Source organism: Hylobates moloch, unplaced genomic scaffold (genome assembly GCF_009828535.3).
Source record: "Hylobates moloch isolate HMO894 unplaced genomic scaffold, HMol_V3 SCAFFOLD_5, whole genome shotgun sequence".
Taxonomy (NCBI): Eukaryota; Metazoa; Chordata; class Mammalia; order Primates; family Hylobatidae; genus Hylobates; species Hylobates moloch.
In genome coordinates, this window is record NW_026652280.1 from 127,841,428 (window position 1) to 127,864,375 (window position 22,948).

At 36.9% G+C, this 22,948-nt stretch overlaps 1 protein-coding gene across 3 annotated transcripts in view; it reads left to right on the forward strand.

Moving 5' to 3' along the window:
- Nucleotides 1-22,948, forward strand: part of PLPPR5 (phospholipid phosphatase related 5) — a 112,197-nt gene that overhangs the window by 75,677 nt on the left and 13,572 nt on the right. For 2 of the 3 annotated variants that reach the window (XM_032155290.2, XM_058439552.1), the window contains exons 4-5: nucleotides 5,937-6,113; nucleotides 12,944-13,078. In XM_032155290.2, the coding sequence (XP_032011181.1) occupies nucleotides 5,937-6,113; nucleotides 12,944-13,078 (312 nt within the window). The remainder of the gene's footprint in view (nucleotides 1-5,936; nucleotides 6,114-12,943; nucleotides 13,079-22,948) is intronic. The other variant, XM_032155287.2, reaches the window with a different exon arrangement.

Consider the following 22,948-nt stretch of genomic DNA (forward strand, 5'->3'; position numbering starts at 1 on the left):
AATGAGGCTAGCTTTGTCAAGAGAGAACAGGAATTTCTAAATATCAAAGCTTTACATATCAAAAGCAAAATTTGAATATCTGAATATTTTATTATGAGCATAAAATATAATTATAATTATATATAATGTAAGTCTTATTATTATACTTTATTATCTGAGTATTTTATAGAGAAAACACAAATTATAAAGGGTGATACCACCAACCTAGGGGAAGGGAAGGAAGTACTTCCTGTCCTAAGAAGTGGAGGATTGGAGGAGAGGGAAGGGCTGAATGGCACATGTGCCCATGTAGGTGAGCACCCTTACGTCAGGAACCCAAAGAAGGCAGTTGATTACTGGGTAACAGGAACTCCAGAGAGGTTGTGGAGATAACAGAAAGAAGAAGGGCTTGAAACTGGGAGAACAATTTCTCTTAGTACACCTGCAGCAGGTAAGTCAGGCTGCAGAGAAGACAGTGGGAGCCCAGGGACCTTGCAGCAGAGCTTGGGAGGGTAGGCAGCCCACCTGGGGCTACAAGGAAGATGTGCTGGAGATGAAAGGATCTTTATTTCCTGTGAGTCTAGATGGACCAAGTCAGTATGGGGCCACAAGGACGTTAGCAGTTGTTGTCAGTAGGGCACCAGTGAAGCAGTGGGATACACACCTGGCAGTGGAGGCCAGTGAAGGCTGGTGGGTTGCCTCCCCACCTTGACCTTGAGGTCTTGCAGGCCTCCAACTAGACCCCACTGTTGTTTTTCCAGAAGAGAGAATGGTGAGAAACTGAGAACAACTAAGCATTTATTCAGAATTCCTCCCATCCCATTTCTGTTCAGTGGAAGATGGGTGCTTATGATGAAGTTTTGATCAGTTATGGAAACTAGAGTTACTGCATGTTTTATACAATCTAGATTATAGCACTGTGTAGAAAATTTATGACTTCAATATCCCACTGCTTATTATACCACCATTACCACCCCTGGCCCCCATCACAGTCCTGAAGGTCTGAATTAAGTGAACACAGGTCTGTCTGGCCAAGTCCATGGTCTTTCCACCATTGCATCACAATTTTGTTACACACCCCATCAGACACCTTTACATTGCTCTTTGGCAAATTTATCAGTGTAACAAGAATATCAAGTCCAGGTACATAAATAAAACTTTCAGGACACTACATGGTTGGCTTAACAAATGAATGCCCCATTTTTTAAATAAAAATTTTATACGAAAAATGTCAGTAGCAGTTTGTAAACAGATCTCAGGCGAAGTGCCATGAGGCTCTGTCCTTGATGCTGTCCTGTTATTGGTGATCTGTCTGGAGCTAACTAGAATCTGGGAGAAAGATAACTAATATAATATGATAGATGCCAGCATAAAAGTTCAAAATGGTGTTGACAGGATAAAATATTTTTTGAAAACAATAATAAATTTGATTTTTTGAACAATTTCAGGAGCCCAGGGTAAGGGGAACTTGATAAGGCATCATTTCATGTGAAGAAGTCATGGAAGATTCAGTGGACCACAAACACAGTTTGACCGATAATGCTATGAAGTTATTAAAACACACACACACAAACTAATCAAACTAGTGCCCTGTTAGATTGCATTAATCAAAGTCATCAAAATCTGGAAATCGGTTTAAAGATAATCCAATCCTAACTTGACTATGAGATACGAATCAATGAGTTAAGACTATAGGGTGCAATCTAGAAGAGTCTCAACTGCACTCTGGGCTGGTCAGTTGTAGTGGGCACTGGTTTGCTTAATTTTGGGCTGTACTCTTTGAGAGAAGTACTAACAGATGTCAAAAGCACTAGAGTGTGCAGAGTGCTGAGGGATCTGGCCACTGAGTTATTCCCATACTGAGGGGAATTGAGGCTGTTTGATCTGTAGAAAAGAAGAGGCAAATAGTAAAAGAATAGGTATAATCATCTGCAAATAAACAATTAGTGGATGTCTTTAGGGGTAAATAGCATAAGAAAAAGGTGAAAGAAGCATGAAAACAAGAGAAGGAAAAAGGTTCTCCAAAAGCTAGGCCACAATGAATAGCCTAGACTTGGCTTCTATGTCCTCACTCTAGTGAAGGAAACAATGAAAATAAATTATAACCATACATTGTGGCCAGTGTTCTCAGATGAGGAACAAGGTGCTTTGAGAACACAGAGGAGGATTGTGTATGTTGTCTAGGACACCTTTCCCCTACCACTTCCCTTTTGCCTGGAACTCTCATGCTCATTCTTCAGGATCTAACCATAGATGTCTCCTCTTTGAAGAAACCTAGCACAGCCTCTGATGCATAGTAGGTGTTTAATAAATATTCGTGTTTTTAAATTTTCATTTATTTTTATAATAGCATTGTTTTATTATTAATAATAGTTCAGTGTTTTCTCAATTTACACAAAAAGGATGTATATTATAACAAGTGAGTCAACGAATATTATAGACTAATAGGACATTATGATTATATTTTAGTAAAAGCAAACAAGTAAGCAAAACCTTTTTATATGTGTGTTAATTATTGTATATATTTGTATAAGCAAAGAAAAAGTGTAGAAGACTATACACCAGGCTCTTAACAGGGAGCAAATGATCAGCTTTGGCTTTCTGCATCTTAGTGCTAATGGATATTTGTGGAATGGATGAATAAGCTCTGCTAATAATGATTAAATGGATTGGCCTGCGAGATAGTGAGCATCTACTGACCCTAGAGGACTGAGTGAATACCATCCTGCTCAAATCACACACCCTGCTGTTTGTATTTTATTTTAGCTACATTTTGACATCTGGTTAACCTAGATGGTTTCATAAGTGAATTAAAAACCAAGAGAGCATAAATAATCAATTCCTGTTCTGTATCCAACATGCTTAATAGATTATTATGCCATAATTTCCTCTTCTGCAAATTAAGAATAATAGACTTTCTGTAAGGATAACACAATTAGACCGGCTAAAAAGGCACTTATGTTCATAAAGTACTAAAGAGTTGCTGAGTACAAGTGAAAGCTCTCTTAATTTTTCTTTTGTAACATCCATGCCAACTGATGATGCTGCAGAAAAATTTGTGCATCGTAAAGCACTGCTATGATCTACTTTAAAGTTAAATCTATAACCCCTGAAATTCACATAACCCTTGAAATTCAGCCACTGTCCACTCTCCACTCTGATGGAGGGAAAAGCCAAATACCAGGCTAGTCCTAAAATAGAAGCTTTTTCATGAGTTTGCATTGTGGCTAGACTGTCTATGGGCTCCTTATAAACCTTGCTTGAGTCATTAGGGCAATTTAACGATCAACTCGACATTCAAGAGAAACTTCACAGGGAGGTAGCCCAAGCCCACGTTTTACTATGGGCTCGTACAACTTGGACAAGTAAGGGATGGACTGTATCTGAGATGGCTTTCGGGGGTGAGGGAAAGGCAAATGTTTTCTGAAGCCATATACATTCTGTAAGGTATTTTGCACAAGGACCACATTTACACTATTTCCCACTTCTCCGTAATAGCAGAGCATAAATGTAGCCTTACTCCTATGATTCTATGGTGGCCTCCATTCTCCCGTCTTTAGTTTCTGACTGTCTTGCATTCACTGGTACTCAACTTATGCTCATTGGCCATTTCCTCCAAGCAAGAAATCAATGAAAAAGTAAGGAAGATTAGGAGATACCTAAGTGCCTTCCCTCTACTTTCCATTTACGCCTGTCTTTTCTCAACAGTGCCACCGCAATCATCAAATTGTGTAGTCTTCATAATAAGCTTTATCTTGATTCAGTTTTTAACCTATAAAATGTAGGTAATAATGATATCTAACTTCGATGATTGTTTTGAAGATTGAATAAGTAATTTGTTATGCTTAGAACATTGCCGTGAAGAGCAATCCTCATTAAATGGTAGCTTTAATTGATATTAGCAGTATCAATATTATTCAATTATCCTCTCACATTTATTTTGTCTCAATGAGGACAGAATATCTTGAGTATTAACAGATGTAAAGAAATGCAAAAGTAAGAAATCATTAACCAGCCTTATAGCTGTGTTAAAGAAAACCTCACAGGAAGCCCGAATTTCCCTGTCTATTCATACGCACTAGTCATACACGGAGTTAACTCAATTAGCTGCATCACTGAAACCTGAAGTGATGTGATAGCCTGGCCTTGTTATTCATGTGGGCAGAACTCTTTCACACATTCTCTCAGAATGGCAAAAGCATCGTTTTCTCTTTCTCATCTCTTCCTGTTCCCCTCTCATATATACTTATCCCCCGTAACTGAAATTATCAAGCTTTTCCAAACACAGTCTTAGACACAGAGACCGAGCTCCGAAGGTCACAGGCCAAGATGGAGAGAGTTCAGGTCCCCCCGCCCCAGAGTATTGAGACCTGGGATGGATTGTAAAAGGCTAGAACTTGGCTAGAGAGATGCCTTGTATCACTTGGACTGCTTACATATTTTTACAGCCCCTTTTGGTAGCTACAAGGGCTGCAAACTTTGCCCAGAACAAAAAAATAGAGAAGATAATTACTGGATTTCATAGTGTTCTAAAATGGCTGATATGAACTAAAAACTTAAATTCTGATTTTGGTTTACTCTCTTAGGCAGATGTATTGTTTATTTAACCAGGGACAATAGTTAAGGATATATATGCATTTCTAAGAATTTTTCTGAGCGTATCATCAGTACCAGATACTTACTGACGTTTATACCATAAAATCTGATTATATTATCAAAGTCATCTCTTTTACAATTTCTCTACTAATGACTTGAAATAATAATTGAATACAGTCAACAAATTTGCTTATAAAGTAATGCATAAAATTATGAGCAGTTGAGCTATAGAATAAATTAGATGGGGGAAGGACCAAATTATTCTTGAGCATAGTGGCTCGTGACATTTCATTCGCTGCAATCAGTTGACACCATATATTCATTAGCATATGTCCAGATGCCAGAAATGTAGGTACCTATTCATTGTTTTGTTTTTAGTTGACACATTTCCCTTATTTTACTTAAGTGTTTTTTCGTTTGTTTGTTTTGTTTTTGAGACAGAGTCTCACTCCGTCACCCAGGCTGAAGTGCAGTGGCATGATCTTGGCTCACTGCAAGCTCCGCCTCCTGGGTTCACGCCATGCTCCTGCCTCAGCCTCCCGAGTAGCTGCGACTACAGGCACCTGCCACCACACCCAGCCAATTTTTTGTATGTTTAGTAGAGACAGGGTTTCACCGTATTAGCCAGGATGGTCTCGATCTCCTGACCTCGTTATCTGCCCACCTAGGCCTCCCAAAGTGCTGCGATTACAGGCGTGAGGCACCGCGCCCGGCCTACTTAAGTGTTTTATTGTCCTAATTCTGGCTGATAAAATGTAGTTAAACAAAGTAATTTCACAATTTCATTTAACAACATGAAAGCAACCTTGGCATTGCATTGAATCTTAAAGTCTTTCTTCAAAGTAACATCTGTTTGGTAGAAATCTTTTCCACTTTATTTTTTCTAGCTATATTCACAATCCTGGTTTTTATCAAGTGTGCATCCTCTGAATATGGCATACACAAATGGAAACATTAAAAACACTTAAACACTTCATCAGTTTTCCCCCTTCTAACAGTATTGTTGAGGTTGATCTAAAGTGAAAATTCAGATAAAACAAGAACGGATACGGTAAGAATAAAAAGAAAAAAAGACAATTGGACTATCTGTGCTTGGTGTTTCTAGATGATTAATAATGTTATGCTAAGAATTGGCCATTTGTAAGAGATTGCCATATAAGGTAAGTAAAATGAAATAATTGCTACTCTTGAATTCTGCTTTTAAGAAACTGATTTCAAAAACTTCATAAACTCCACTTAATGATTTGAATCATACAGGCATATATATGTCTATAAATATATGTTTGTACATACACATAATATGCTATGCTAATAAAGGAAATACCTTCATGAAAAGTCATTTTTTTTATTGAATGTTTCAGATGTACATTACCAACACAATCAAAGCCAAGGGAACCAGACTTGCTAAGCCAGTTCTATGCTTGGGCTTAATGTGTTTGGCATTTCTTACTGGACTCAACAGAGTAGCAGAATATCGAAATCACTGGTCAGATGTTATAGCAGGCTTTCTGGTCGGAATATCTATAGCAGTATTTCTGGTAAGTACAAATTTACTTATATATCATTGGGTTTTTAATTAACTTGCATAATCACCTGTGGGAAAATACAAGTGTGAATCACTGGGTTTGTCTAAATGTAGTGTATCAAACAAATCATTCATTTAAGTATATAAGACAAATCATTTAAGTCATTCATTTCTTCCTCCTCCCCCATTTGTTCTGCCACAAGTCAGGTTTAGGGATGAAAAAATACAAATCCTACACTTAGAGTCGAACAATATATTTTCATATAAAATAGAGCTGGCCTAAAAATATACTGTCCCTCCCAAATAGTTTTTAAGACTGGGTAAAAACTGCCTATAATATTTTTTAAGGATTTATAACAAACTTTATATAAATCCTTAAAAAATATTATAGGTGAGTTTCAGGACTGGTTCGGATATTTTTTAAAGATTCCTCAGGGAAGTTGGCATGCTGGGGTATCAAGAGCATCCCAAAGTCCCCTAGTGCCTCCCTGCTGTACTTCCCCTGAGCCTCCATGTCCCAGTGCTAGCAGGTCAGCCTCACCTGTGAGATGAGGCGTTTTACGTCAGTAACTAAAAACTCATGAGTAGTTTCCAAGACCGTACCATGTCAAATCATATTTCACCACATAGTAAAGAGCATACACAGTGACTTCTAATGAAGTAAGCATTCCATTTATCTTATTATAAAATCCTCTAGGACTATTTCCATAGGTTTTGGTTGTTGGAAAATGCATTTTAGTCTGACTTTAGAATTCATCATTATTTATTTAATCAGAGGCAATAGTCAAGGGTTTATATGCATTTCTAAGTATTTTTCTGACTTATTATCAGTACCAAATACTTACTGATGTTTATACAATAAAATCTGATTATACTATTAAAGTATAGTATAAGTTGTGAGTGTATAACGTTTTATAAGTATGAGTATACAATAAACAGCCTGAACTTCCCTCTATTCATTTGCACTAATCATTATGAGTATATCACATTTTACTCAAATGAAACAATGTGTAGACTATGAATCAAAACATATTTTTGCATTGACACATTATAATTTAAAAAATACTTTATGTCCATTTTGATTAATTTAAATTGCCCTTACATGTAACTTAACTTTATTAGCCTCATTTTACTAGTTAATAATCAGTAAGCAAACACTTCAGTGAATCTTTCCAGCTACCAAATGTTGAAACATAATTTATGTACTGGGCATTTTAAATAAGTTATTTCCTCTAGAATCTCCTGCGGTAAAGTAGTCACCATGACCTCATCTCTGTACTGCATCCTGTGCTCCATTTTTTTTTTTTTTTTTTTTTTTTTTTTGATACCACTCTCTGTGATTCCCAAGGTCCCTGGAAGACTTAGACTCAACCTTCTCTCTTTCCTGGAGATATCTTGTAGCCTCGTGAAAACTGGGGCCCTGGCTTGAACCAAAACCTTTTTTTTTTTTTTTTCTTTTTGCATTCACTCACCACAGCTGAAACTGGTTAACATTCAAAAAGCAAAACCAACAACAAACTTTACATAAATCCTTAAAAAATATTATAGGCAAAGCCAAGAGCATGTAAGTAGCCAAAATTTCAAAGCACTAGTGTCAGATGCAACTGTGTTTCAGCTCTGTGGGTCCATAACATCTTCACTGGCATCTCATCAGCCTTCTTGTTTATCTGTAGCTGTTGCCACCTTCGCTATACTTCTAGTGAACACCTTACCTTACAAGGCCAACCTCAGAATGCTGGTGCCTTCCAAGTCGCTTCCCTGTCTGGTGAATGTTGAGCTGAGCTCTGGATCCCCCTTGAGCTCAAGACCCTCCAGTTGCACATGTTGAGAACGTTTCATGATAGCCCTTTGAACATTCCCATACTGCCAGGAAAATGACTTCGTGAAAAGATTATATGTAAAAAATGCCTATATAATAACTAAAAATGCATTTATGCATTCTTTCACAACCATTTATGAATGCGAATGCCTATAGGTAGGTATATTTAAATGTGGCTAAACAACAGCCTCCCTAAAGGATCATTATAAGGCTCTATAAAGGTTAAACAAAATAGTGCATGTTCAGCGAATGACTACATGAATGACTGGAAAAAGTTCCATAAACTATAGTTTGCTTCCTCTCAGTCCCTTTTACCCTATGTAAGGTTTGTGTTTTGAAAATGTATTTGCAGGATGATAAGACAAAGCTGAGGATAGAAGAGATGGGTTTTGTGGAACCAGGGAAACAGGATGGTGCAAATTGGCCCTCAGTGGCACAAAGAGGGAGGGTATCCATCATGTCCTCCAGGATATTTAAGGTGGAATGGTTTGGAGCCTGGTGGAACATGGAAGGTGATGTGGACGAGGCACAGGGAGCCTTCTATGATGATTCCCAGTTTTCTCATTTGGGAAACTCAGCACATTTATTTTGAGCAGTAACTCCAGCTCTGGCCTGCAGTATGTTGTAATATCCTAGGGTGTTTCTAATTATCTTGCAGTGTGTGCAGAATTCTAAAGTGATTCCAAAATAAAAATAATGCTAATCTACTCCAGGTCTCTATGTCTCAGTTAAAGGAATCCAGACCACCCAGTCACCCAGACTCAATGGCTAACATTGGTCTTTGTCTCATTCTCCTGTTTCATTCCACACACCAGTGATTCATTTAGGCCAGATTCATTTCCACTATAAAAATATTTCTTCCATGTCTTGTATCTTTGCTCTCTGACCATAACTTTTGAATTGTAGACATTCTTGCTTCATACTAAAATAGTGAGGCCTTCCCTGAACCATGTTTAAAATGACTTCTCCTCCTTGAGGATTCCTTTCCTCATTCCTTACTTTACTTTTCTACATAGGATGTTTCAACTTTTAATATGTAATATTAATTAATGTGTAATAAATTACTGTGCAATATACCATATGGAACATTTCTTGTTTTGCTTTGCTATCAATCCCACTAGAATGTAAGCTCTCTGTGAAGTCTTTTTCTTTGTTTTGTTCACAGCTTATCCCCAATAACTAGAACAAGGTCTGGTACAGAGGAAGTTCTGAATAAATATATAATGAATGAATTAATACAGGAAAGAATGATTAAAGAATTTTTTATTTACTTCCCGGAGTTCTTTTCAGGATTAAGTGAAATCCCACATGTAAGAAGTGAAGCCTAGTGCAGACAAGACACTGAATACCCCAGTGTTCACGTTTGATGACTATATTCAAACCCTTTACACACTTGAGATTTGGCTCAGACAAGATCCAGTTTCCCCAGGAAGTTTCCCTGTTTGGCTGATTTTTTCCATTTTTTCCTGAATTTCAACCACTCTTTCAGTCTGTCCTCTTATAATTTAATAAGGAATTATGTGCTGTGTTAATTGTATTACTATTATCTCATGGGCATTTTGTTTCAGGTTAGAGAGAATCACCGTACTTAGCAAAATACAAGACAAATACTAGTTGAACAATATTTGTAGATTATGATATTTATGACAGCATCAGGCAGAATAGCTCAAGTTTATTGAGACACAAAAATAGTTTGTCATGTTATCATATACAACAATAATAGTTATTGTGCTCTTTACTACATTAATGCAATTAACCCTCAGGACAGCTCAGTGAAATGTTTTTATTGTCTTCATTTTGCAGGCTTAAAAAAATTGAAGCCTGATTATATAAAGTAACTTGCCCATGTTTACAAAATTAGTAACTGAGAGATCCAGGATTATGATCCAGACCAGTTTGACCCCAAAGCCCATGCACTTAACACCATGCAATAATGATGTTTCATTTGCCACAAAGAGTGAAAATGAACAAGAATGGATCAGATTAAGTTATCATCACGACAGGAAAAAGAAAATATATATGTAGTGATGATTTACTCATATCATCTTGGTAGGAGAGAATAGAATTACAAGAATTATACACGCGGAAATCACTAAAGTAAAACCAGAACATCTGAAAGCAAAGTAATATTAAATTATATAAGCACATCAGAAAATTTGAGAATTTCTGTCCTAGATGCTTGCTCATTCATTAATCTGATCCCTCACTGTGACAGTGGGAACACAGCAGTGAGCAAAAAAGAGCATCTTTGCATTTGTGGAACTTGGAAGAGACACATCAATCAAAGTATTACTTTAAATGATGTTTAGTTTCATACTAAGTGCTCTGATAAAAATAATCACAGCTCCATGTGAGCAAAAAGCAAACAAACAAAAACAAAATAAACCATCCCAGCTAGGAGTTCAAGGAAGGCATCCACGTGGAAGTGAAGCTGAGATGAGATATCATGGCTGAGTTAGATATGGCATCCAAAGACAGTGGAGGTGAGGAGTATCCAAACAGCAGGAAGTGAAAGGTAACAGAAAGCGTTTTGAAAACGGAGAAGGAAGGCTGCAAAAGTGGGGCTGGGCCAGAGTTTACACATTAAGAAAAACGGAAAGCCAAGCAATGAATGGCTTTAAGGGGGTAACATAATCCAGTTTGCATTTGGAAAGATCATTCTCACATTATGGTGGAAATAGAAGGGCCAAGATTAGATTTAGAGAGATAGTTTAGAAAGCTGTGTAGGAATCCAGGCAACAGGTGGTGGTTGCTTCGTTTTTGGAGTTGATAAAATGAAGCAAATATAAGAAATCAAGATATTTAGGTATCAAGATATTTAGAAAGTAACACTGAGCAGATTCAGTAACTGGTCAAGTGTAAGAAGTGTAAAGGATTAATTCAAGTTTTTAGCCTTGTGAATCTGCATTGGGGCGGAGGTGGGTGTTGGGGGGTGGGGTGGCATGTTGCCTTTCCTTGAAAGTGTCCAGAGAAAAGATCAAGTTTGGAGTGGGTGCTGGAGAGGGCAGGTCTTGAGTTTAGTTTTGAGTAGTTGTTGAATTGTCATACCTTTGCCAGCCAAAGAAATGACGTTAACTTAGTGATCTATTGCAACCTCTTTGCTTTCTAATTGATAAAAGTGAGACGCAGAGAACTGTCTGAGAATGTATAGACTCAGGCATGCCCAGGATCAAAAACCAGGTCCCTCACTTTTTCTTATCACCATTTTTACAGACAAGACATCTGTTCCATATTGTAAATGTTAGCAGACAAGACTTATTAAATATTGGAATATAACTCTGCAGAGGATTAGGTAATTTCTTTCCTAATAATTAAAATACTAAGAGTAAGAAGAATAATCATCGTTGTTATTGTTGGCTAAAATTCTTGATTATATCCTTTGTATTTTAGAGTAGTGGTCAGCCAGCCAACTGCGGCCCATAGACCAAATTCGATCTGCTACTTATCTTTGTAAAGAAAGTTATATTTGAATAATGACACTCCCATTTGTTTATAAACTGTCCATGGCTATTTTTGCACCAAAAAGGAGGAGTTGAATAGTTGCTGCAAAGGTTGTAAGGCTGCAAAGCCAAAAATATTTACTGTCTTCCTTTTACAGACAAAATTTGCTTACCTTATCTCTAGAGCAATCAGTATCAGACATTTGTGGGGTCATGAAGCTGGTAACACCATGAGGTAGTAGCTTTATCAAGTACCCATCTCCAAGCCCTTACTGTCCCCTTACTTTAAAGATCTTTAAAATGGCAACTGCAAAGTTGAGGTATCAAATTATCAGGCTTTGATCTATGTTTCTAATCTGTAGTTCTTCTGGGAAGTGGAAGGATAAGAAATCTGTAACAATTTGCAAAGAAGTATTTTTCTGACATAAAATCTCAGTAGGTGTTATTATATTGTAGATTTGTAAATTTTATTTAAAAACTGGAAAGCAACAAAGATCTAATTGATCTAATTGGCCTTTGAAGATATTCAGTAATGAACTCTACTAAAGAAAAGGCTTTTCATTGTAGCATTTGTGAAAATATGAAATGTAAATGTATATATTAAGTGCTTACTTTACAAAATGAATGTTAAGTTATAGCTGCAAATGAGGCCTGTATTTTGATTTGTAATAGAATATGAAACAAAATAAAACTCAAGAATACCTTTACCAAGAATACCTTGTTATTGTGTAAGCAAACAGTAGCAAATAATCTTCCTGGTATGTTTAATTCATTATTTCTTAAATATGATTCACCTGCATTAGAAGCTTCTCGAATGCATTTTTGAAGTGCCAACTCCTAGGCCCCATTCTTCATTTACTAAATCAGAATCTTTAGGGGAGGGCTTAGGAATATGCATTTTTAACAATGCCAAAATGTATTTTTATGCACATTAAGGATGAGAACCTCTGGTTTAGTTCAAATTCTGTCACCTGTGAGATATAATCCATTGAAACAAGGGTCAATTTTCTTTATGTAGAGGGCTTTCTATTTCAGTGGTAGCCCCAGTAAGCTATTTTTGGAATACCAAGTATATATGGGACACAATAATAGACGATAAACTAGGTTAATTAAGGGATGCTGCTAAATTAGAGAGTGCCAATTGTAGAAGGTTTATTATGAATATAGTGATACTGAAGCAATGAAAAACAATTAGCATTTAAATTCAGTTGCAGATTAGCCATATTGGGAAAAGGTTAGCTTGCTATGAATTTTTATAAGGTTATAGTGTTATGATTGATTTGAGCATTGACTATACTTTAATGTAATGAAAATTTTTGAATAATAAAATTGTCATAATTAAGTGAGCTACATATTAACTGATGAATTTTCTTAAACATATCTGCATTGGAGTAGCTATTAACATTTATACAATAAACTTTACAATAAATGTATACAATAAATCTGGATATAAATTCATATACATGTAATATTTAAGTAATTTTAATACTTTCTTACATGTTTAGATTTATTAAGCTCCTCAAAAGGGTGAAAGTCACAGTGAGCACAGTTTACTCTAACTGTAATTGTTTTCTGAAATTTTAGGTTGTGTGCGTGGTAAATAATTTCAAAGGAAGACAAGCAGAAAATGAGCATATACACATGGATAATCTGGCACAGATGCCAATGATCAGCATTCCTCGAGTAGAAAGTCCTTTGGAAAAGGTAACATCTGTACAGGTGATTCACAATTTAAATTCTAAATTATAATAACTAGAGCAAATGAATCATTATTCCTGTATGTATATCTGGAGCATGTCCACACAGTTTATGTTGATTTACTTAGTGTAATGTGATATTTAGCAAGAATTTAGCCACTAAAGAGATAATCATAGAAAAATATATATCACATTTAAAAAATCTGTTTGTAGGCCGGTCACAATGACTCGCACCTGGCCTGTAATCAATCCCAGCTTTTTGGGAGGCCAAGGCGGGCAGATCACTTGAGACCAGGAGTTCAAGACCAGCCTGGCCAACATGGAGAAACCTCATCTCTACCAAAAAAAATACAAAAATTAGCTGGGCGTGGTGGCATGCACCTGTAATCCCAGCTACTTGGGAGGCTGAGGCACCAGAATCACTTGAACCTGGAGGCAAAGGTTGCAATGAGCCAAGATCATGCCACTGCAGTCCAGCTTAGGCAACAGAGTGAGACTCCGTATCAAAAAATCAAATATCTGTTTGTCTTCCTCATGCTAAAAGCTGAGGAGTACCTGTGTGTGAAATCCATTTAGTACTTTGCTGTAGTTTCTAAATAAGGAACATTGTGTACTGGTCTCACACAGAGGAAAAATAAGATAGTTCTACTTGTGGATATATGCATTTTTTACAAAATATATTCCACGTCTTCCATGCTCCATTTATATGAGAAAGTGCTCAGCACAATGCCTGGCACACTTTCACGGTTCAATAAATATTTGTTGAATCTCAGTGCGCAAAGGTCTGACATCAGGAAAACACCAGTCGTGCTGTCCTAATCAGGGAGATTCTGAGACTCTGTTGGGCTGAATGCAGCCAGAGGGTAGCACTTGGACTGGTAGGCCAAGGCCTCGTTGGGCATGGCAGTGAGCACAGAAAGCAGGTAAATACTTTCCTTGAGACTTTTGTGAACCACATAGGATAATATTTCCTAAATGTTGGTGCAGTTATGTGCATTTGTAACTAGTTAAATGGTTGCTCTGAGGGCTACTAGTAGCTTCTCTTCAGTCTTGTTCAGTTCCACATTTGGTCAATATCTTAGCTGAAGAGTCAGTTACACACTAATCAGGTGTTCAGATTGTGTGAATCTGTGAGAGATAATTAACATATTCAATGAAAGAATAAAAATTCTTCAGTCACTGCAATAAGATACAATTCATAATTAACGAGAAATAAAGGAAACATTTTGTATTTGGATTTTTTTTAAAACTTCACGTGTAAAGTAGGGTAAATCCAGATTAACTGCACAAATGAAAAAGGCTTGGGGTGTAATAGGCACCGAATCAACATGTGTCAACCGCATGATAAGGCTGCCAAAAGAGTTAAATGATCTTAAGGCCCACTTGGGGAAAATGATACCCTGAATGAGGGGATTGACGGTGTGCATTGCTAGGCTCTGGTCAGACCAACTTTGAATATTGTGTACTGATCTTGACAACACAGTTTTAAAGTGGGCATTGATAAAATAGTTGACACTCAATAAATATTTGTTAAATGAGTGAATTAATGTCTTTAGGATGTACTCAACATCATGGATTATGAGGGACTGTTGCAGGAACAAAAACATGCTTAAAGAAAACTCATGAAAGAAGCAATAGCTTCCCATAAGAATCTGAAGGGCTCTTGTATGACAGAGGGATGAGATTTGTTCTGGAGGGTGTCTGAGATAACAGTTAGGACAAAACAAAACAAAGAAAAGTGAGTGTAAAAAGATAAATAATGGCTAGAAAGAAGAAAAAACTCTGAAAATGAAATGGCTGCCTTAAGAGAGATAAAATTTCCTTTTACTATAGGAATTCCAGAATAGCTAAATAATTACTTGCCCATGATACTTTGGAGAGAATTCAGGCATTCAGGTAAGGATAGAAGTACTTAATAATAATAATATACTAACACTAATAATGACTACCATTTAATGATCATCAGTATGTGTCAAGTCCTGTGCTGATGGTTTATATAAATTCCACAAACTACTTCTGTGCTCTACGAATACAATTTCAGTCCTCACAGCAATTTTTAAACATGATCCTCATTATAATGGTAAGAACTGCTAATTCTCAGTATTTCATCTCCCCTACTTCCTTTAAGTAATTGAATTCCCTAATTTTAGCTATATTCATGACTGTCCAGCTACAATCTATATTTCCCAGCTTCCCTTGCAGTTAGGTGTTACCATGAAACCAAGTTTAGACAAATGGAATGTCAGCAGAAGGGATAAGTTCAACCTCTGATTTATCTCTTTGAAGACTCTTGCCCTGGACATTCTCTACCCCTTCTCACCAAATGAAAAAGGTAATGACTGGAGCAACCTTGGAAATCACTTTGTAAGATGACCAATCTATCCTGTAGTCTGGGTCCCTGGATGAGCTTATGGAGCAGATTTCACCCAGCCTAGATGGTTCTGAGAAAGAAGTGAACTACTTTCTCTCTAAGCCATTGAATTGTTCTAATTTCTTTTCTATAGTGACTTAGCTGATATCCTATTGTAATGCATATTCCCGTTTTTACAGTTAAGAAAACTGAACTTCCAAATGGTTAAGTAATTTGCAAAAGTCCAGATCATTGATAAGCAGCTGAGAAAAATTATACAATGTAATGTTTTGAGACACATACCTATGTCAGAAAATATGTTTAAAAGCTGAATAATCTGTACAAAATTAGATCTTGTTTAATTTACTAAATAAAGTTTAAAAATAGTAGAATTTAGCCCAGGGATAGTGGTCCATGCTTGTAATCCCAGCGCTTTGGGAGGCTAAGGTGGAAGGAAGGATCGCTTGAGGTCAGGATTTCGAGACCACCCTGGGCTGTAACAATAGTGAGACTCCATTTCTACAAAAAATAAAAAATAAAAATTGGCCAGGTGCGGTGGCATGCGCCTGTAGTACTAGAGACTCAGGAGGCTGAGATAGGAGGATTGCTTGAGCCCAGGAGTTCAAGGCTGCAGTGTGCTATGATCACACCACTGTACTCCAGCCTGGGCAACAGATGGAGACCCCATCCCTGACCCCATCTCTAAAAAAAAAAAGGGTTGTGAAATATAGGAAGAGATCTTAGACATATTTTGAATAATATGGTCAGGGCAACTATTACAACCTTTTCATTTTGTGTACCTCTGAAATTATCTTCAATAATAATCACTGCCGTCTACTTTTTAACATTTATTTGCGTGAGTGTTTTTTTGGTAGCTTTCTAGCATTGCCAAATATTCATATATATCATTGCATCATTGTATCTATTAAATTATTTAAAAGGTTCTTGTTGATGTTATGCTAGTTCATTTTTATTTATAGTGAGCTTTGAAATATTAGATAGTAAAATCAAAAATATTCTATTCATCTATAAATTGTTAGGGATGAGTATTCATTAATATATGTATTCATGTACATATTAGGTTAAGTGGCATGTTTCTTTTATTAATTTTTTGGTTCATAACAAATTTATGCGCTCTGTTTTCACTCCGGTAGCTAGGAAATAAAAACGGTTTGAATCTGATTTGGTTCCCCCCTTACTCACTATAGTGCATTGGCACCACACCCTGCTGAGCTCCAGCTTTACTCTCCCATCTTTTTATTCCTGTTCCCAGGCAGAATGCTGTCTGCACAGTGCAGGTTCTGCCCCCTGCGCTCACACAGAGCATGGGATGATCACAAGGCCAGGTGCTGAGAATACATCTCAGGCTTGCCTTTGTAACTGCGCTGCTGAGAGGACATGTATTTGTGTTCATCAGGCAGAAAGGGAGGAGGGCTACCACTTAAGGGAAGCCTACAATAGCTTTCTTTTTTCGTGTGTGATAAGGAGCATTTGGGATAAATACACAGCAGGTCTTCGAATTACATCGTTTCATTCAATATCATTTCTAACACCGATGAGGAAAAAAAAAAAAAAAACACTCTCTGGCTAGGGCTGCTGTCTGTGTGGAGTTTGCACGTTCTCCCCATATCTGCATGGCTTTTCTACCCCGTTTTCCTCCCACCTCCCAAAGATGTACCTATTAGGTGAAGTGGCATGTTTAAACGGTCCCAGTGTGGGTGAGTGTGACGTGCGTGTTAGTGCATCTGCTGTGGGATGGCATCCTGTCCAGGGCTGGTTACTGCCTTGTGCCCTGAGTGGCTATGCTAGGCTCTGGCCACCTGCTACCCTGAACTGAAATAATTGGGCAGATAATTATCATGCTTGTTTTTATTAATCTTTCTTAAATATATGTATAATCACATTTATTCTAATGTTTTATACTAGAAGCATTTTGGTCTTTATTTAGAAGTTTGGTGATGTCTTTGTGACCAGAAATATGCCATAGAAACTTAATTCCTGTTTATATCAATTAGCCTATGGTCAAATTGGTTTCATTATACTTCATTCTACTTAAACTTCATTTCCAAGAGCCTGTCAACATCACTAAGTGAGTACTCACCTTATTGGATTCATCATGGCTCATACTGGTAAACAAGTAAATGCAAAATTCTTCCCAGTACTTTGATCTTAATAATTGATAGTTGGAGAGTGACATTAGACCTTAAAGCTGGCCCTCTGAAAAAAGTAAGGGAGCCTGGTGTGAAAGTTTGGTCTGCAAGTATGACCAAGAGTTAGCATTATTACGCCAAGCTGTCATTTTCTGGTTGTCACTTTTGTATGGAGAAGGCAAAGGGTTTCGTTTAGAAGTTATGTACTTATATAACCTTTTATGTTCAAAGTACATGTTTGATAAACTATAAGCTGCAGTGTAATTATAGTATAGCATACAAGCATTCTTTATTTTTACACCAGCAATTTATCCCTTAATTATAGGAGTTTTTCATATAGTTAATTACCATAGTTTATGAGGAAAAGTCCTGATTTTTCTGAAAGACAAGTATATCTGAACATTCATTACATTTGGTTTGTGAAAAGAATTAATCATCTGTGGAAACTGGCCCATTGTATCCCAACGTCCACTAAATATTCAGGTTACTAGTAACTTTTTTGTGACTGTTTGTCATATGAAAATATATACGCTAAAATATACATGAGTAGTGAATTATTAAATCAATGGGATCTAGTACATCGTAGTGTAGTGTTTCTGCTCGTAGGTTCTGGGGGCAAACTAGCTGAGAATTTTGGATAATTTTGACCTTAGGCAACTCACTTAAATGCTTGGTGATTTGGTTTTCTCTTTCATAAACTGATCATCATTTGAGTTCAATAAGTTAATGGTAAAGCACTTAAACTGTGTCTGGTACCAGTGAAACCCTTAATAATCATAACTATAATTATTATTATTATTTAACAGCTAAGACGGATGAGGTAAATCAAAACATGGAAAGTTTTCCAATATATATTGGAAAGTTTTTTTAAAAAGACTTTATATGTATATTAAATGTATATATAATAAAATAAATTATGCGAAATACCATCTATTTATCTTTAGTAGTATAGAAAGGAACATGTGGATGAGAGAAAGAGAGAAAGAAAAGAATAAAGAAAAGAAAGAAGGGAAGGGAAGGGAGGGTAGGGGAGGGGGAAACAGACACCAGTCAAAGCAATGCTTAAACTTAAGGAGGCAACTGAGGTTAGTGGACCATGACCTTATCCACATTCCTGACCCTTCCTTCCTTCCTCCCTCCCTCCCTCCCTTCCTTCCTTCCTTCCTTCCTTCCTTCCTTCCTTCCTTCCTTCCTTCCTTCTTTTCCTACTTTTCCTACTATACTATTCGTAAATAATTTTATGACTGAAAATCATTATCTTTTTAAAAATTATTCAATTATTTAAGCTGCTTTCTAAGGAGGTTCCAGTGCTTCCTCATTGGATTGACTGCTGATATGTTCAGATTGACAAAAGGCCCTCAGAAAAACTCCCCCAGGGTAATTTAAAACCCTGTACTTCCTTAGGGCTCACACGACCTTTCTGAAAGTGTTTGATTTATTTTTCTCTGCCAAATTGTGCATGGAAATCTTGGCGGTAGCTCTCCCACCTTCATGCCAAGGGTTCAGCTTTTTGTGGCATCTGCAGCCATCCCCATTTTACGTACCATTAGCCCTGGGGCCCTTCATGTGAGCTGTGTGCAGGTGCTTGTCATTTACAGATCCACAAACCCCCCATCTACCCAAGGACCCAGGGAGCCAAATCTCCTCATGGGTCACACCACCCCTTTCTCTCAAATTCATGCTTTTCTGGCTCGAGTCTTCAATGGCCCACATATCTCAAAAAAAAAAGCATCGGTGTTGCTGGCTTCAGGATATCTCCGGACACAAGGACTCCATTAATTATCCTTAGGAGTCCAAGAAACAAATTTCTGACTCTAGGAAATAGAGATGGAGATGTTTACATTTTATTACATTTACACTCCTATATTATCAAAAATAATGTAGGAATTAATATCTTAATAGCTGTGTCACCAAGAGTGAAGAGTAAAGTAAAATTTTTTTTTTGGCATTTTGACTAGATCTGGTGTAACTAAATCCAGCTTTAGGAAATCCCACAAAGGACAATTCCATTTTTCCTTTGCTCTTAAAGAACTACAATGCTGTATGTGTAGCTAAAATTCTATGCAGCCTCACTAATGTCCCAAAATTCCAGAGGGAGAATGACAGCTAGGAGCAATCTCTAACAGAATAAGGAGTCCGTTTCATTTCCAGAACATCTCAACACCTTGGATCAACACCATTTTGAGACAGAGTTAGCAAATAAGCAAATACCGAAAGAAAGCTCTCAGACAAGAAGCTGTCCTTGGATAGGCTTCTCACTATTAGGGGTTCATGCCAGATGAAGGAAACCTTTTGTGAACTGGATGGGTACCCCACACCTGGATGGGGAGTTACCTTTATTCAAAACCAAAAGCTGCCTCCAAGGATTACACATACTCCTGGAATAGAAGTTAGACTGAACTAATCAGTAGTCTTCCTGGTTTCAACAAACATAATGAAAAATTGTATAGAAACAAAGTGACCTTCCGAAAATGCTCACGGTCTTAGCTTCTCACAATCCATTCAGACTGATGGTAGAAAACTACATCCTCCAGATCTTCTGCTCAGGATCTAAGTGGAGGATTCCCTAGCAATTCATGGTTATCATTAAGAGATAACTGATGAATCTTTTCCCATTCAATTTAGGAAAATGAACTGAGCTAAATCTGTCCTATTTCAAGCATGAATAATCAGGACAAGAACTTAAATCCTTTAAAAAAACACAGAATAGAGAGAAAGAGATATTTTAATAGAGCATTAAAAAAAGAAAAAATTATAAGAAATTTGGTTGGGCGCAGTGGCTCACACCTGTAATCCCAGCACTTTGGGAGGCCAAGGCGGGTGGATCACCTGAGGTCAGGAGTTCGAGGGCCAACATGACAAAACACCGCCTCTACTAAAAATACAAAAATTAGCTGGGCATGGTGGCACGTGCCTGTAGTCCCAGCTACTTGGGAAGCTGAGGCAGGAGAATCGCTTGAACCCGGGGGGGCAGAGGTTGCAGCAGGCCAAGATCGTGGCACTGCACTCCAGCCTGGACAACAGAGTGAGACTTCATCAGAAAAAAAAGAAAAAAGATTACAATAAATATAATTAAATGTATTATAGATAGCATCTTCTTTCCACAGACAAGGAAATTAAAGAAAACATGTGAAATGAATGTCAGATGAAAGATAGCTGACACCTCAGAAATGTAATATAAGAAAACAAATGATGCCATGGTGGGATGAAAACTATACTAGAAACCATAAAGAACAAAGTCCACGCTGGAAAAAGTTGTCGGTTATATTACTGACAGGTTTTATAATTTAAAAAAATGAGAATTAAATTGATATCTGAGAAAAGATGATAGATATGGAGGACACACGACAGAATCCTAACATACGAATCATCGTATCTGAAGAAGATGACAAATGGGGCAATAGCAATATTCAGAAATATACTTTAAAGGAACTTTTCTTCCAAATAAATACTTGAATCTTTAAGCTGGAAGGGTTAAACAGATACAAAACAACTATGGAAATATATATATTGGAATTAGATGTTTCTCAGTGAAATTTTTGAATTTCAGTACTGGAGAAAGGACCCTATAGATTCCATGATAGGTAGTAGTATTGTTCCCAGTTGTCAGCTATTTCCTTCCTTAGGCAGAGTGTTCTTCCCTACTCCAGTTACTTTGGACTTGGTCAATAACATGTGAATAGACCTGATATAAACTTCATTAATCAGAAACATGTAGAGCTATCATGAGTTTCTGCCAGTATTCTTGCTTCTGCCTTCTTGCAGGAAAAGATCATTTTCCAGACAAGTACTGCTGCCTCAGCCTGGGCTGTAAAATGGAAAGACAGGAGAAGCCAGCCTGCCCCCAACCTGTGGCCTAGAGCAGATTCATAGAACCTGGCCAACAACATGTAGTATGAGGATGAAATAAATATTATTGTTGGAAGCCACTGAGCCTTTGGAGTTGTTACACAGTATATATATATATACATATATATGTGCATATATAGTACTAGGTAATACTATATACGTAGTATATACATACACACACTGTATATATACTAGGCATATAGCATTACCTGGTGAAAACTAATACAACCACAACGACAGAAAGAGTTGTTTACCTACCCAAGGCTGATAGCATGCTGGTCTCAGACTTGTGCCTGCATAACATTGGATGCAAGATCTATCCTACTCTAATGTAGATGGAGTAATGTCTTCAGAATTTTTAAGGAATTAGTTTGTGACATAATCATATTTCCACCCAAAAGGTCCTTTAAGTATTAAAATAACCATAAAATATCAGCTATGCAAGAATTTAGGAATTACACTAATCACAGAAAGGTACAGAAAATGTTTAGCAATTAACTGAGTAATACACCAGTAACTAGAGATCAAATTAGGATACGAATGAATTGGCAGAAAGAATAGAAACCATTTAAATATAAAACTTAATTAGATTTAACTGTGGTAAAATAAAGTAACAGAAACTGTAAAAAACTATAAAATTTAAGTAGAAGATATATCAGAAAAGAAAATTATCTAAGATGACAAAATGAGACAAATTCTAGATAATACCAGCAAAAATGTAAAAGTATAAGATTCTCCAGATTTCATAAAGGTAGAACTCATTATCACTGCTTCATTCTTGGCATTGCTAACTAGGAAAAATGTTCAAGCATTTTAAAAAATAAGTTACCAAGAGTAGTTTAAAATGATTTATAAAAGGCCAATTACAAAGTATAAAATATAAACAACACACATGTCAAAAAGTTGATGTCTGTAATATAGAAAACATCCTAATTGGTAAAGTTCATGAATAGGCAAATCATTAGAGAGTAAATACAATTAGGAAATAAATACATGGAAAAGTGTTCTGTGTGACCTTGGATGAACGTTATGAAGGATCTTTTATGCAACATTAAGAAGTTGATTCTTATCCTGTAAGCAATTGAGTACCTTCCAAAAAGGACTTCCTTAAAGTCCTTCCATAAAGGACTTTAAGGAAGTGAGTAGTTTAATTCCTAAATGGCTTGTTCAGAGAGGAGAATAAGAGAGCAGCATGGAAGAACAAAAGAATCGGAAAGGCTATCGTAAGAATCCAGTTGAATGCTGCAGATGATGCTTACTTAATCTTAGTAAAGCCCAGCACGTTACGCCATTTTGACTGATGAGATGTCATTTGGCAAAGTCTGCTGTTAGGTGCTGATTTAAAGGACTTATCTCACCTCATGATTTACAGTACAAAAGGGCTCCCAGCCAGAGTGTCACTAAGAAAACCATCCCTCTCCCTTACCCATAGTATATGCTGATCCTTCATCTATGGCCTTTCCCCGTTCTTTCTTCACGGATTCCTCTCCTTTGTAACTAACGGATAAGGTGTGCATTGGCAGTCCTGCCAGATGATCCTCAT